The sequence below is a fragment of the Ammodytes marinus genome, assembly GCF_949987685.1.
Source record: "Ammodytes marinus genome assembly, chromosome: 14".
NCBI classification, from domain to species: Eukaryota; Metazoa; Chordata; class Actinopteri; order Uranoscopiformes; family Ammodytidae; genus Ammodytes; species Ammodytes marinus.
This window is the reverse complement of record NC_137218.1, coordinates 18,287,684-18,303,868: the sequence shown is the minus strand read 5'-3', so window position 1 is coordinate 18,303,868 and position 16,185 is coordinate 18,287,684. Positions and strand designations below refer to the sequence as shown.

Here is a 16,185-nt window from a genome sequence, read left to right as displayed (position 1 = left end):
CAGCGTCTTTGACCTCGTATCAGGTTCAATGTAGGAGTGTAAATCAGAGCTTGAACCTTGTGCCCTCTGCACAGGAAGAGCTTTTAACTTTAAAAAAACATGTCTACAATGTAGCACACAGATCCCTTCTGGTCTAAAAACACCCACGGCTATCTATTGTCTGAGAAAGTGTGGAAAACGCGAGATGTGGACAATTGAAAGTGCCTCATTTCCACATTTTGTTCACTTTTCCTTAAACAGAGTGGTGATTGGCATGATAAGATATTGGCAGCACTTCCTCAACTGTGTGTGAAGGGGGCCGTATAAAGCACAAAAAATATGTTTGTGTGGAAAGACACCTGGTTCTGCTCAGTTATGTCTTGTACGCAAATGACCCACTAGATGGCATCACTTACCGCTTTGCTTTATATGCATAAAGTTAGGTTTCCATCAGTTTTACAGCAAGTCTGAGATTTAAATATTTCAACAAGCTCCCCTTTAAAATCGTATTGACCAGTATTCTAAACAGAAAAATTTAATTAGAGAGGCCTCATAAAATTACTCCTGAAGTAATGGCAGTGTTTGTGATATCCAAATCAAAGTATCTGGCCAAAAATGCTGATTGATGGCTGTACTATTTTCAAAAATAATACCACTTGTGAGAAATACCCAACCACACAAACTTAAAAAGATGGCGTCCAAAAATAGCACACCTGTAAAACCACGGGAACAAAGAAATGGGCCATTCAGAAATACAGTATCCTTTTACTAGCGCCAGTCTGCATGTTCCTCTTTGGTTATGGTGCATTTGGGTGTTTTGGTGTAATGCTGGACTGATTTTATTACATGGTTACAAATCTTTAGTTTACAACTAGATTTATTTTCACTAATTGGTTAAGCCTTCATAAACGTGTGCTAATTAATTATTGTCTAATTAGGCTAATTATCTAATTGTAAGAAATAGCCTAGATTACACATAAAATTAAAATAGTTTTTTTCAAAAAGTATCCATGAGCCTATCACAAGACCAAAACGCGTTTGAATGCACCGTCAAGTTGTAGAACCCAGAAGTCGGATCCTGTGGGTGGGCTGTGAACGCAGCATCAGAGTCTGTGGGACTGTTTATTACTGACAGAGCGGCAGACTTGAGAGTCGCAACTGGTGGGTGCAGGATGGTGTGAACTTGAGTGAAGACTAGAACTAAAAAGTTATCTGACTTTTGAAACTTCAAAGTTTGGCACTCTACTGGAATCTGGTGCTTGAACGCAACACTATTTTCTTTTTTTACCCCTGTGCTTTTCTTTTTCATTTATCCTTTTTTGTATGTGAGTACCTGTGTGACAGTGAGAGCCGGTTTAACACTTGACATGGCTGAGGCACCGCCACCACAGACACAGCCGGTAGAAATAGACCCGGAATTCGAGCCTCTCTCCCGGCCACGCTCCTGCACCTGGCCGCTGCCCCGGCCGGAGCTCCTCGACCCGGCCGGCTCCAACACATCCTCCCCTGCACCGTCTGTGCAGCAGGAGGCGGGTGGAAACAGCGAATTCGTCAGTAACCACCTCGGTTTACTGGAGGAGGACTATGAAGAGTATGCGGAGCAGAAAACGACAGTGCACTGCAACGATTTTCAGTGTCAGAAGGGAAACTGTTTAAATCTACATCACCCACACCACAATATTCAGCATCACCTCCAGCAGCAGCAGCAGATCCCGGGTCCGCCGCTGCCGCCTCAGCAACAGGTGCCTCCTCTTCCCGGTGTTGCGCCCCAGCTGGGCCAGAGGAAGAGCAGCTCGTCCCGTCGCAACGCCTGGGGCAACATGTCTTACGCTGACCTGATTACCAAGGCGATAGACAGCGCACCTGAGAAGAGGCTGACCCTGTCTCAGATTTACGACTGGATGGTGAAGAGTGTGCCTTACTTCAAGGATAAAGGAGACAGCAACAGCTCCGCTGGCTGGAAGGTGAGTGCACGTGAAGGGCCTATTGTCAGTGTGTGAGGGCGCGCACACGTATTGGCGCTCAGTTGTTTTGAGGACGAACCTGAGATGGATGTAACATAGATCGCCAAACGAACCCAAACTATTTACACCAACACACACTGTTAAGAGGGAATATGAAATTGCGATGCAAGAAGGCACAATATCGTTCTCCAAGGAATGCTATAGGCCTAAATTACTCCTATATGTTGTAGGCTATTTTCAACTAATGAGTGCAATTCAATGAAGGCTAGTTATCTGCACAATAATGTCCAAAGGACTCTGTGTTTCGAACCCTGATCTGCACCTATTGGGCAGGTAAGTGCAGATGACAGCAGCAGGCAAACGTTTTGGTGCTAGGGCTTCATCAGTTAATGCACGATTTTAAATAGCAAAGTTCATTATGTAAGTTACAGTTTCATCCTCCCCCCCCCCCCTACTTTATTCCCGTCTAGACAACAGTATGTTAACTTTTGGGTTGGAAAATAGAGGAATACAGTAAGCAGACAGTGCAGCCATAATATTACTGTCCAGTCTTGTCCAGTGCTTGTTTTTTTCATGTAGATTCTCACTGAAAGCAAAATAGGAAATAACTATCCACACTTTGCTCCTACTAGGGATTTGCAGACACCATCCATGCTGGTTTAAGTTTTTTTCCTTGAAATCAGGCCAGAATTCATTCAGTGCAAATTCAATGGTGGTAATACTCAGAAGAAGTGATAAATAGTAGGAAAAAAATTAACTTTTTTTCCTTAACAACGGAGAGAGTCTGCATTTGCCAAGAACATGAAAAGGGTTTAAAAAAGGTTTAACGGTTACTCTTGAATTTTGCTGCTGAACTGTAGCATCTGAGTAACCTTTGAAGTTTTGGAGTGGTTTCCTCTGTCAGCGGCAGGCAGCACACGCCTCTCTGCTGTGTCAGTGAGGACGTACCAAGCAAGTCTGACTGTAAACATCCCATACATGTGCCGGAGAATACTTCTCTCCAAGTAGGAACACTGCAAAAAACAATGGACACGTTAAGAATATGGATAATACAGAGGTTGTCCTAAAACCTGAACCAATCAGCAACCATCATTAGATGTTAGAGGATTGACTGAGTGATGGTGGAAATCTCACTGAAGAGAAATGATGTCTAAGAATACTTTGTAGATCAGTACAGATGTCAGATACACCCCTTTTCCAGTCCAGTGCTAATCCATAGTAGGTAACAACCTATCCACTATTACCACACAACAGACTCATGGTCTATGCAGCGTTTCCACAGTCGTGGAAAACATGGTACTACAGTCTTGCAATTTGAAAGCTGTGCGCTGCTGTCTAACCTGGAAATGTATTGGAAATATTTAGCACAAGGGACAAGTTGAGAAAGCATTAGCCTAATGCCTGCACAAACATGCTAATCTGGGTCTTAAGATTGTCTCGCCGGGCGAGGAAGTTACTCAGCCACGGTGAGAAAAAAAAGAACTGAGGACAAAAGCAGAGAGAAAGAAAGTCAAAGTAGACGCTAATTAAAATCTGCACACTCTAACAGCATTTTAATCCAATTCATAGTGCAGCTTTGCAGCCCTTTCGGCACTCTCAAGAGATTTCATTTAAAAGTTATGTCAGGAAATGCCTTTGTGAACCTCAATCAAATATAGTCTCCATTGTTCGACACCCCCTCTAGTAAAAAAGCTTGTTCACAGTTTGCATTATGACTTATGGCTGTGCTGAACCTCCCTTTCCACCTTGTCTTAAAGTCTTTATGCAGCTTTTCAGCTACACTCTGTTCCATAGAGGTGCACTGGGTTCTGGGAAATATTATTATGCCAGGGAAGCATCATGGAGTAAACCGTAAAGGAGTTCTCTCCCTTCTGACAATAACAGGAGGCGACACAAACAGCTCAATCAGTGCTGGGGAGTGTGTCGGACAGGGGAAGGGACTAGGAGAAGGGAATGCAGGGAATAACGTCAAACATCCTCCATTCCTGAGCAGTGTGCTCATATCTCTGTGTCCCTGTCTTCTAGAGTTTCCTCAGCGGATGCTACAGCTCCGAGAAAGGGATCGCTGCTCTTTATCCTATCACTTCCCTCTCTGCCCTCTCTCAGGCCTTTTGCTGAAGGTGTTTGTGTTTGGTTGAGTGGAGCTCAAAGAGTTCAATTTTGTATTCATTCAGCAGTTCCCATAGCGTTTTGAATAACATATTTTAAATTTATTTATTTACCTGCTATTTTATTGTACTTTTACTGATTCTAGAAATCGCAGTTTTGGGTGAAAGTCTACAAACGTAAAAGGGCTACAACAACAATCAACAACATCCAACCAGAAGACAACCAGAATTCAACCGACCAATCCGCAAACAGCCCATTGTGTTTAACTATAGTCATAATGTAATAACACACTAAACAGGACACGTGTTTAAGAAGTGAGCCAACGTGAGAGAGGAAATTATTCATGAATAGAAAATAAATCATTTTTACATTGATTGTTATCGGGGTCAATCATCAGGTCATATTGTCCAGCCTTTGGATGTGATACATGTGATCTTGCATAAGTAGCCCCCCATGACCTCTAGAGTATGAAAGGCTGTGTTGTTTTTGTTTGTTTTTTTGTTTTTAACCCAAGCCATTCTACAAATGGCAAGGTTTGTCTGTTTGTCGGTCCCTGATTAGGCCCAAACTGAAATATCTCAACAAAATTCGACAGATTTTTAATGAAAGTGATCTACATTACATTCATGATCCAGAGAGGATATATTATAATACATTTATTACTTTTGATCCATTGATTATTAATCTGGACATAAGGTCAAAAATGTGCTTTTGGTTTCTGACCATATATTGCACATTCCCATTATTTTTAGTTAGGTTCAAAGCACCTCTGTGTCTTAGCACAACCTCACACATATTAAACCTAAAGACCATCAAACCAATAAAATTGCAATTCTTCATTGCTACTTCCATAACAACTTCAGCTTACAGACCTGGCTTGTCCTAATTTTGTCTCTATTTCTTTTTTTTATTCATAAACAAAAAACACAATTTTTATTACCTAACTTCTGCTTTTTACTCACATTCCTTACTCAGTGTTCACTGTGTGTGCACAAACGCTGTCTGGATTCCCATGGAGAACAATAGCTCCCGCCTGTTTATCTTTAATATTAAATCAACACCTCTCCACTTCAACCTCTGCATTCCTAAATGTTGGCATGCTCGCCGGGCCTTGGAACCACCGGCTGATAGTTATTTTTACACTTTCCTGTTAAAAAAACACGGCGGTCCCCCTACAATGAACTATGATGCATTTCCTGCCCGAGTGGATGGAAAACAGTGCCATGTGTTCACTTCCACCGCCCTGCAAAACACGAGGGTCACGGCTAGGGAAAAAAAAACGTGGAGCGACAAATAGGAGTGACCAAATACGGAGCGTGTTTGTGCATATGGATTCAGCGTGAAGTCATTTTTTATTCCATTTAGGCCATTCCGGCCACATGCAGAAAGAAATCGGTCCGGGCTATGTGTTGACTTTAGAGTCCAACTGCGCAGGTGTCCACTGATTGTACTGACAGATAGAGATAAGCCAGGGACCTCATGGTGGGTGTTATTGGGCGTTGGGTTCGAACCTCAGTTGAATACACAGCTCCACCTAGAACACTGAAGGTGGGTGTAGGGCAGGGCTGCTGCTACTATAGCTTCCTGTCTCCTTCATGTCATGGACATGTTTTTGTTTTCCCTCTAAAATACTGAGTGGTGGCGATGTAGTGTATCGTGATGCCTTCGCCACAAGAGAGGGCCCCTGGTGCCAAAATGGGAGGACTGTCTCCCTTGGGATAGTGGTGGGTCTGAGCGGCAGTGTAACAGCATGCTAGGTACTTTACCATCTTCCTGGAGCTGCCACTGTTTTTCTCAGTGAACTGTGACCTTAAATAGAAGAGCAGGAAGTAGCACCCCATAAGTTTAACTGGCACAAAGGTTCTGTGTTCATTTCAACTGCAAAAAAAAAAGTATTTAAGTTTCATTTGTAAAGGTCATCAAGTGCATGAAAGCCATCAGCAGTGGTGCTACACAGATGTAAAGCAGTTTGGGTATTATTTATGTACCAGTGCTACAGTATACAGCAAGGAGTAATGAATGCAATCACTTCGCTGCCTGTTATATCTTGGTATATTTTTGTCAAAAGGGCCCCTTCATTGTGAATTAGTAGCCTGGTAAGTTGTGCTGTCTGGTCTTGATGTTTGCACAAGACTTCTGTGTGACAGACAACACTAACAGTATTTATTCAGGATGTGCTGAGCTGCTAAGTGGAAAAGCTCCCTCTACCTCCATTTGAACAACATCCTCCAGAAGAGTGCCTGCATGTGGAAGTGCAGAGATGGCAAAATGCAAAGTCACAAGTCACGCATATGATTGTAGACAATGCAGTGAAGTAACATTTGTCCCAGGTTTCTCCAGTTATACAGTCACTGACTTTGATCCAACTGATCCAACCTCAAATAATTTGACCAGTGAAAACGTTATACTATAAAAATTATACACAAGTATTAGTGAAGTATTAAATAAAAACTGCCAGAAATGGGAGTTTACTCGACATATAATTCTGCATTAGCCCATGGACCACACAAGTGTTGTGGCTCTAGAGATGCTAATGTTGTCCTATTGACCACTGGGTCCACCACTTAGGTCCGGTCTAAAATTTCACATCAACCACTGGATGGATTACATTGATACAAACTGGTACATAAATTGGATTTCCAATACTTTGGTTCATTAGCAAACTAATGACAATGCAATTTAACCTCAGCTATACAGTGCTGATTAATGCAGCAACGGCTAATATGCTAACGGGCTAAACTAAGATCTTAAACATCCGAACGTTATAATTCTCACTGTGAGCAAAGTAGTCAACGAAATCATACGAAAGGGCACATTTTTCGATTTTTGATTTTATTTTTTTAAATCAATTTTAATCAAAATTGATTGTTGGCTTATCAACTCAGTTTGGGGGACACAGGCGTGAAAATAGACGACCACTTAAAGGGGCAAAACAAAAAAAATCATAACCGCTAGCTATTTTTTCTTGGGATCACACGGTTAAAAAGAGAGGCCTCAACTTAAGAGGCCCACTCAAAGCTTCAAGTAACCCCATGAAGAAAGGAACGCTTGGGGCAGGGGCTTTCAAAGCAGTGCGACTGTGGCTTGAGGGAAGGAGGGGTGCCGTCAGCTGACTGGCTGTCTGTCTGTGGGCTGAGGGGCTGAGGCTTGTGTACAGTCTGCTGTCTACACATGTGTGAGTCTGTGGAATCTGTGGCATGTGGGTTCCTGCATTGTCCACCAGCCTGCACACAACAATAACTCCCCCCCCCCCCATAATGTGTTCACAAAGACAACCTGGCCTCCAATCCATTATGCAAAAGATAAAGGACATGGGTGCCGAGGGAGGCAAAGAAATATGGCGTGAAGAAAGAGAAACAGGATTGAGAGCAACTGAGAGTAATGTCAAATCCTGTTGGCCTTTTTTAACCCTGTGAAGTGCGCAAAGAATGTGTCACTCTCAAGCTTAGGCTGGGAAAAGATTAGAGATCAAGTTTCGAATCACTTTTGGAATTCTGAATATTGAGCATGATAAAAGTATGATTGTGTGCGTTCTTTATTTGAATCAAAAGCACAACAATTTAACCTTTTTTGACTGTCTATCATTCTCATCCGCCCCCTCCTTGACCATCTAAAGCTGAACTCCCCATTGCTTTTTAAAGGTCCCTCTTTGAAGCCATCACAGAAGTAGGTCACTCCAGTTTGATGCTCAGTGCTAATGAAGCAGCCACGCATTGTGCCTGGAGCCGTGAAGAGGCCACACAGTTGCAATATACCGAGATGCACTTGTCTTCTCGTTTCGGCTCTGCTCTGCCTTTTTTTTCTTATTCTTTTTTTACCGCCCTGTAACGGCAAAACTCAGGTCCCACGCTAGTTTCTTGCCCTGCCTGCATGCACTTCCTAGGTCAGAGGAGAAAATGGTTGGGGGGAGGGGTGCACAGGAAGACACTGCCAGGAAGTGGCTTGTCCTTTTTACTGTAATCTCTGCAAGCGCTGTGCTCTCTTATTCTCCTGTTTACACCGGGTATCTGACAGTGCTTTGTAGTGGCAGCAACATGACAGTAGTTATTTAACAGCTTTGATTCATTGTCAGCTATCTACACAAATTTAATTTCTCCGCAAATGCAATCTTTGAAAAGGATTATGAAATGATTTGACTTTTTCACAAATGAGATAATTTGTGTTGAGATATTACTCCAGATGCAATAATGTTATCGATATTATATTTCCAGGAAACCCAGTGAACATCCTCACTTTTTCATATGTTTATACCCATTTGCCATATCATGATAATTGTCCCTATAGAGAATTATTGTTAATACCTTGACACTGGTATCAGACAAATCACCCACATATCACTAGTAGGAAGCCACACTGTGCATCGACACTGCCAGCAGACAACCATTAAATTGCCACAGCCGAACTCTTTGTGGTCAATGAAAGCCAAAGAGATTAGCAGACTTCCTTATATCACTGTTTTGATTTATTGTCAATTGTTCCACGTGTTTCCTCATTTTCTACAACTTGTGTCTAAGAATCTTATGTCAAAATCACTGTTTTCATAGATGTGTCGCCTATCACTGCAGTCAGTGAAGCACTGATTAGAGGAAACAAAATAGGAGGTACATCACTTAAAACTGCAAAATAAATAAACGTGAAATAATATCCTAGCTTAAAGTGCAACTTTACTCTTTCCCATTACCATTACCATTGGAGCACCATAATGCTACAGTCTTACCTGATTTGGTTACTACCAGTGGCTAATACGAGTTAATGTTAGCGAAACATTCCCTGCATCTCCAATACCCATACTTCCCTACTATTTAGTATGCCAGAAAAAGATTTAGGGTGTCTCAATACATGCACGCCAATTGTAGCATACTGAAAATACATAAATGCCCCATTAACTCCAATAGCATTTTGTAGTTATCGCCTTTATTCTTGACATCTCTCAAAATAATGAATAAAAAAAAACCTTATCTGATTTATTTCTCTCTCCTGTGGCCCTAAAACTCTTCTGTTCTTTAGTATGTAATGTAGTAAAAAGAAAAAGTATGTGATTTGGAACACAGGGATTCTGTTTGACTGATTGTACTGTAATAGTTTTGCTGACTTTTTTGTTTGTGAACTGTCCCATGTTTGAGCATATCACTGATGAAATTTTGACAAACTTGTTTTACCTTTGTGATCAAACCTTTGAAGTGTCATTCTCAAATGAGCATAGTAGCAGCACCACCAATATCGAAAGGTTATAACATCAACAAAATGATGTAGGAATGATGTAGGAACACCAGTAACACAGCAAATTACTACTGGGCCTACTAAACAATGTAAACAATAGCTAACATTAGCCACATAAGCTACAGATTGCACTTGTCCATAAGAAGACGGAAGCAGCAAGTACATTGAAATAAGTGAGGTTGTGTTTAATAGCAATTGTGTGTTAACTGTAGCTGCACGAGGACACTAAATGTAGCAGATAAAAAAATGTTGTGATTATTTTTGCCCCCTTCACTAGCTAAATACCAGGCCATATCATTCATATAAAAAAAGAGTTATTGATTCAGGCAGCAGCTGCACTCCAGCAGTCAGTCTCCTGGGAGATCCTCAGTGGCGTCTGTGGTTGTCTCTGGGCGCTGTATGTAAAACCTTTGGGACCAGTTGCAAGTGAGACGACCACTCTCACTGCACGCTGCACCTGTCCCTGCAACTGGGCCCTGTTTGTTTACTTATGCTGCGACGGTTACTGCAGGCCCCACGCCTCACTACACAAGAAACAGTAGCAGCTGTGTCCATTCAATTGTTTTGAAGTCCATGAGGAGGGGGAGTCCTTTCATGCTGCAGGGGTTTGTCTTGATGATATCGATTGCAGATGATTTAGAGATCACTGGGTACATATCAATAGTTGTAAGATCATGGGTCTTTTCTCCATAAATCTAACAGTGGTCGTCTCTGTGCTACCATTAGTCTGAGTAAGGAAGCAGCAGTGGTCTCACAGCAACTCAGTATATGAAGAACAGGTTTCTGAGGGCATAGTGGTGATAGATTTTGTCATAAGTTTTCTGGAAAGAAAATGTAATTAACTTAACAGATGGCTTTCTTTTTGTGTGTGTGTTAACAAATGGCTTTCTTTTTGTGTGTGTGTGTGTGTGTGTGGGAATATCAAATATATTCTCTTTGCACATAAGATTTAAAGAAGGACATTGACAAGGATCAAGATATATTTGGTCGCTACCAAGGTAGGTATGATGTACAATTCTGAGCACACAAAAATCAATCGGCACGCAATGCAAGAAATGTTATCCCTAGTCAATGGGAGACAATTGGCAAAGCAGCATTTGATAACAATATTTTGTAATGAGATACGCTGTATGTAATGCATCTTAGATCGTTGCTCTAGTTACTCAATAGAGCTTCTCTCTTACACTTTTATGTAACTTTTTACAAGCCTCCATAATCTGTGCCTGGGAACTTCCCCATGTCGCCCAAAAAAGGTCTTGAAGATCATATAGATTTCTTTAATGTCTCATTTTCACATGAGCTGTCATGCAGCCACAGGTGCCCATTTTTACTACTTCAATGTTATTCAAAAGTGAGAGCCATAACAATATGTTTTTTTAAAGAAGTTTAGCAACAATGCTAAATATAGGTCACTTGAGTCAGGCTGTCAGAGGAATAATATGTGAGTGGGGCACCTCCTGAACTAGTGAAGCAGGGGATGTCTTTTGTTCTCTTTGGTCTGAGGTGAGGTCTGTCTGAGACAAGGATTATCCCAGGCCCAGTAGATAATAGTCATTCCCAGGCCCAGTCATGCAGTCCATGATCTATTGTGGGCACTAAATCAGAGGCTGTAGTAGACATTTGCATATCACTAGTGATCTTCTCAGCCATATGCCAGAGAAAGCCATGTCTTTGGCTAACGGCATTAAAAAGTTGGCTCTTCGACCTAGTCTGTGCAGCTCACATCTCAGACACTGCTCACATCTCAGACACTGCTCACATCTCAGGTCTTCCACTAATGACTCATTTCCTGTCTTCAGTTACCGATTGAGAGATCATGTAAAAAAAAGAAAAAAGTCATTAATCAATTGAACAGAAGTGAGATTGATCAATGGATTTTATTTTGGCCAGAAGTGTGTTAACTCAACCCTCAAGCCTCTCCAGTCTGCATGTGCACTGCAGGATGTCCTCTGACACAGGAAGGCGTATTTAAAAGTCAGTGGAAGAGAAGGGAGGAGTGTGTGTGTGTGTGTGTGTGTGTGTGTGTGTGTGTGTGTGTGTGTTTGTGTGTGTGCGTGCGTTTGCGTGTGAGTGGGAGGGGGCTTGAAGACAGTCCAACCCGGCACGTCACATTTGATGCTTGTCCTCCTCCCTCTGTTCCAGCTCCATGCAACCTGTTTGCATGCCTCCGTCAGCGCCGGCTGAGGAGCTCGTGTTCAGCACACAGTGAACTCATTGACCTGAACTCTGCCAGGCAAAAACATCTCACTCTGTCACCCTCCCCATCCTCGCCTCGAACCCTGTAACCCTCCCCTCTCGCTTTCTTTTTTCAGCAAAAAAAAATTCCCATCCGTGCACACAGCCTGCTGCCTCCCCTCTCAGGAGCAGGCTGTAATACATATGTAATGTATTGTAATATATTTAATTTTACTCACTTTGTAGAGACCTCTAGCTAGGATATGAAATAATTGAGTATTTATATTCAAGTAGTATAATTAAGACACACAATCGTGTTAATATAATAGAATATGACTCATATTTTGATGATTAATATGCACTGGATTTGCCAAAAGCCTAAAACCCAACCCAAGACCAGCCTTTCAGAGACACACTCAGACAATGCTTCTATTGTTTTTGAATGTGAGTATCTTTATCTCCATGCTTTGTATATCCCTGTTGAATCCTGTGGTTGGGGACATCTGGCTTTACTAACTGCAGGGAGCTGCTTTTGCATTCACATGGGTATTCAGGGGAAATTCCCTTTGGTCTTTTATTGTACCCACCATCCAGTGCAGCAATGATGAGTTGCACATTAGGAAGATTTTGTCCAGAGAGAGCAGACTGTACATGGTACGTATGTGTCCTGTGTGACCTGTGCCTCAACCATCGGTGTTATTCTTCCTGAGAGAATGACCACAGGAGGCGCCTCCGTGTCCTTTTCAAGGGTTCATAACATAGCATTTGAGAAAATGGACTGAATGAGGCTTTAGGTGTACACATGTTAGCACAAGGACAAATGTGACCACATGCGAAAGAAAGTGATGCAAGTTGGGTAAAGCCAAAGTAGTACAGTCTGTCTTATTGTTTTTGTTTTTTTATCTACTCTTCTCTGTAGCAAAGTTTTCAAACTATAAACCCAGGATTGAAACAGGAGACAGATAACTGGGATGATTCAGACTTTGTATTTGTCAGTTTAAGTATGTTTACAGTAGGTACATTTGTGATAAAATGTGAGAGAAGTTTGTGAATCTAAAATATATCCTGCATCATGTTTTCTTGTTTTCTTTGGGTTGTTTTTTCAGGATGGGATAGAGCTTTGCAGATAAAACTTGGTGGAAATCACAGGAAACATATGATTGTAGCCTGCAGTGAGGTGGGATTAGGGTAGCCTGGTCCTACCAGACCATCGTACTTCATTTCATTTGTACAGAAGGTATGGAATCAATCGCTCAATTGACAAAGGTTAACTCACTTGAAGGTGGATTTCTGTTGAAGTTTAAAACTATCGGATATGCCCAGTGCCACTCTGGATTTGCCATAACCAATCGCATAAGGTGTGGTCGTGACATATGTCATGCGCCGGGACCGGAACTTTTCCCAAACCCCGTGGGGGGGAGTGCCACAACATCATGGCCACCAACAAAACTCAGCAAAGCTTGTTCTTGCTCCGGCTTTAATTTCTCGATATTCGGCAGCGTTGCCACAACAGACCGAATAGCTTCGCTCGCATCCTTCTCCATGGTTTTCCTGGTCTTCTTCTGACTACAACTGAAACTGGCACACAACCTCAACGTCATTGTTCTCAGCCACTCCCTCTGTTCGATACTGGACTGCCTTTTGGTAGAGAAAACACGCAAATATACCACAGACCTGAAGGGCAATGACAATTGAGTGGCAGTACGTAGGTGGGCGGTGCCAGGCTAGGAAAAAAATTCTACTGTAGAACTTCTAATGTCATATCATAACTACAAGTGAGATAAGGACGATAAAAAGCTTAAGTTAAAATTAATAAAAGTATTGAAGTAAAAAAAAAAAGAAATCAAGTTGAGTTAGGCTAAAAAGTCAAAATGCACCAAAACACAAACTAATGTCACAAACCCTTGTCATATCCAGTAACACATACTGTATAATGGCTGTAATGACATCTTTCGTGCAAAGGGTACAAATATGTATTTAGCTTTAAACAAATGACACCACATACCCCATCCATCCCTTGCTCCCTCCTGCCAAACTGACCTATGTCTTCTGCTGCAGAGCGTGACGCCGAAAGGAAAAGGCTTTGCAGACATAATATTGTTAATGGAGCATATGGACAGATGCTTACTTCCTGTTCATCTGCTGGCTTTGACATCACACTTTATGGAAAATTACCAACGTTTTCCTTGCAGCCTTACACCCTCTCATTTATTTGCCCCTGAAAAGAAACAAGCGGTCATGCACTGTTGCTTCATTCTGCACCACAGGGTCATAACGTGTTAGCGTAACATTACTTTCATGTCGTTGCTACTACTCTGTGTTTGTGACATTCACAAATAGGTTACATATGATTCTCTTTTTTCCCCATCCAGAACTCCATCAGACACAACCTGTCCCTGCACAGCCGCTTTGTGCGCATACAGAACGAGGGAACAGGAAAAAGCTCCTGGTGGATGCTGAACCCAGAGGGGGGAAAGAACGGAAAGTCACCCCGACGTAGAGCTGCCTCTATGGATAACAACAGTAAGTTTGCCAAGAGCAGAGGAAGAGCCACAAAGAAAAAGGTACAGTCCCCCCTTTTATTAACACTTCACTCACATACTGAACATCAATCTGTATGTAGTGACCATACATGTGAATGGAGGTTAAAGTAATAATGTGAAAATACAGTTATCTGCTGTCTTGCAAAAGGTGTGATTAAAGAAGATTGATACCACTCACATATCTGTCTGTTAAAAGAAGCTTCCTAGCAGCTAGTAAGCCTAGCTGGACTGGAAACAGCTAGCCTCATAACAAATTCTGCCAGTACCTCTGAGGGTCACTAATTAGCATGTTGCGTCTTGTTCGCCAAATCCGTACACAAACTGACCTGTACGAAGAGGGGTTTGTTGTAACTCTTGGCAAAAAAGCAAATAAGCGCATTCCTCAAAAAAGTCTAACTATTCCTTTAATTTTTGATGTAAGTTTATAATATGCCGGTACATTTTTATGGCTGCCTGTGTGAGCTTATGATGTTTTTATATTCTTAGATGGCTCCACAGGAAGGGGTTGAGGGAGGAGCAGCCAGCCCTGGTTCCCAGTACTCTAACTGGCTGGGAAGCCCAAACTCCCACCACAGCAACGAGGACTTTGAGGCCTGGAGCTCCTTCAGGACGCGCACAAGCTCTGACGCCAGCACCCTGAGCGGTCGCCACTCACCTTTCCCCTCTGAACAGGATGACCCGGGTGAGTCAGAGGGCCACATGATGTATCCTGGAGCGGCTGGGACCAAGATAACCTCCACCCTGCCCAGCCTGTCCGAGGTGTCAGGATCCATGGGCCAACGTGGCTCAGAGAACGTCATGGAGAGCCTTCTGGATAACCTTAACCTGCTGTCTCCTAAAGCCCCCCAGCTGGGCTCTGACTCCTCACATTCCTCTAATGCTGCCATGCTTCAGAGTGGCCCCTACAACTCTGCCGGCTTGACCCCACACCCGCAGCAGGACTACCGTAAGTGCATGTACAGCCAGGTGAGGATGAACTCACTGCCCCCTGCCCCCATGCAGACACTTCCAGAGACCAAGGCAAGTTTTGGAGTTTATGAGAACCCGTATATCTGTGCTCCTGGCCTCCTCAAAGAGCTCCTGACCTCAGAAGCAGGCACCAGTAGGGGCATGATGCCAACCAGGGACACACAGGTCTCTCAAGTTGGACGGGGAGGTTGCATTTTGCCTTCATACAGCAGCCATAGCCACATGGGGGGGCATAATGGAGCAAAAATGATGAATCCTCCTCAAAGTCACCCAGTTCCTCATGCAAATCCACAAGTTATACATAGCCAGGGCCCTTCAACCTCTCGCGACTTGAATAGCTGTAACATGATCCCACTGACTAGTTTTTCAGGGGCCTCTCCTCGAATGACCAGCCTGAGGACATGCATGCAGCCGCCCCGTGGACACCAAGCACACACTCACAATGTTCCGGCAAGCTACGGGAGCAACAATGGTTATAGAGCATTCACCTCCGCTCACCCCCATGGTCATCAGGAGCGGCTGCCCAGTGACCTGGACAACATGTCCATTGAGAGGTTTGAGTGTGACATGGAGACCGTCCTCCATGACACCCTCATGGATGGTGGGGCGCTGGACTTTAACTTTGACCCTGCAGCTGGGCCTCATGGGTTTCCTCAGAGGGTGAAGACCACCACACATAGCTGGGTGTCAGGCTAGGATGCCATAAACAGATGTGACTGATAATTAGTCTGACAGTAAGTACATGTTTTAAATTGATGACGAATAAAATGTCCTCGAAAAGTGGCTTATCTCTAAACATTTCCATTCTCCTTCACAGCTTCTTCTCAGCATCACCTTCGGAGAGAGGCAAATATAAATCCAAAGACGCTACCACCGTCACTCTCCAACGAGCATCTGACATAGGAGTCATGACTGACTTATTTTCTAAAATGAACACGACTCACTGTAAAGTATATATACACAAGACAGAACATAGTATCAAAGTGCCTGGCAAACAAAGGACAGCTTAAGTTATTTCTCAAAATGTATCGTTTGTGGCAAGTCTGACATTGGGCCAGGAAACCTTTTCTATTAAGATTGAACTTTTCAGTCGATAAGCCCATCTGGTAATACCTGAAGGACTTCAATGTGCATTTGGGAAACAACAGCTTAGTTATAGGTTAGCGTGTGGCTACGCTCTGCTGTCTAGGGGATAGACATTTTGAAAGTAGGTATTTACTTAATAC

At 42.9% G+C, this 16,185-nt stretch overlaps 1 protein-coding gene across 1 annotated transcript; it reads left to right on the top strand.

Moving 5' to 3' along the window:
- Positions 1 to 1,346: 1,346 nt before the first annotated feature.
- Positions 1,347 to 15,868, top strand: LOC307260480 (forkhead box protein O1-A-like; the record flags this gene model as incomplete). Its single annotated transcript, XM_080040736.1, has 4 exons — positions 1,347 to 1,943; positions 13,820 to 14,011; positions 14,477 to 15,693; positions 15,777 to 15,868. The coding sequence occupies 3 exons, from the start codon at positions 1,347 to 1,349 to the stop codon at positions 15,653 to 15,655; spliced, it is 1,968 nt and encodes a 655-aa protein (XP_079896862.1). The 3' UTR covers positions 15,656 to 15,693; positions 15,777 to 15,868.
- Positions 15,869 to 16,185: the final 317 nt, after the last annotated feature.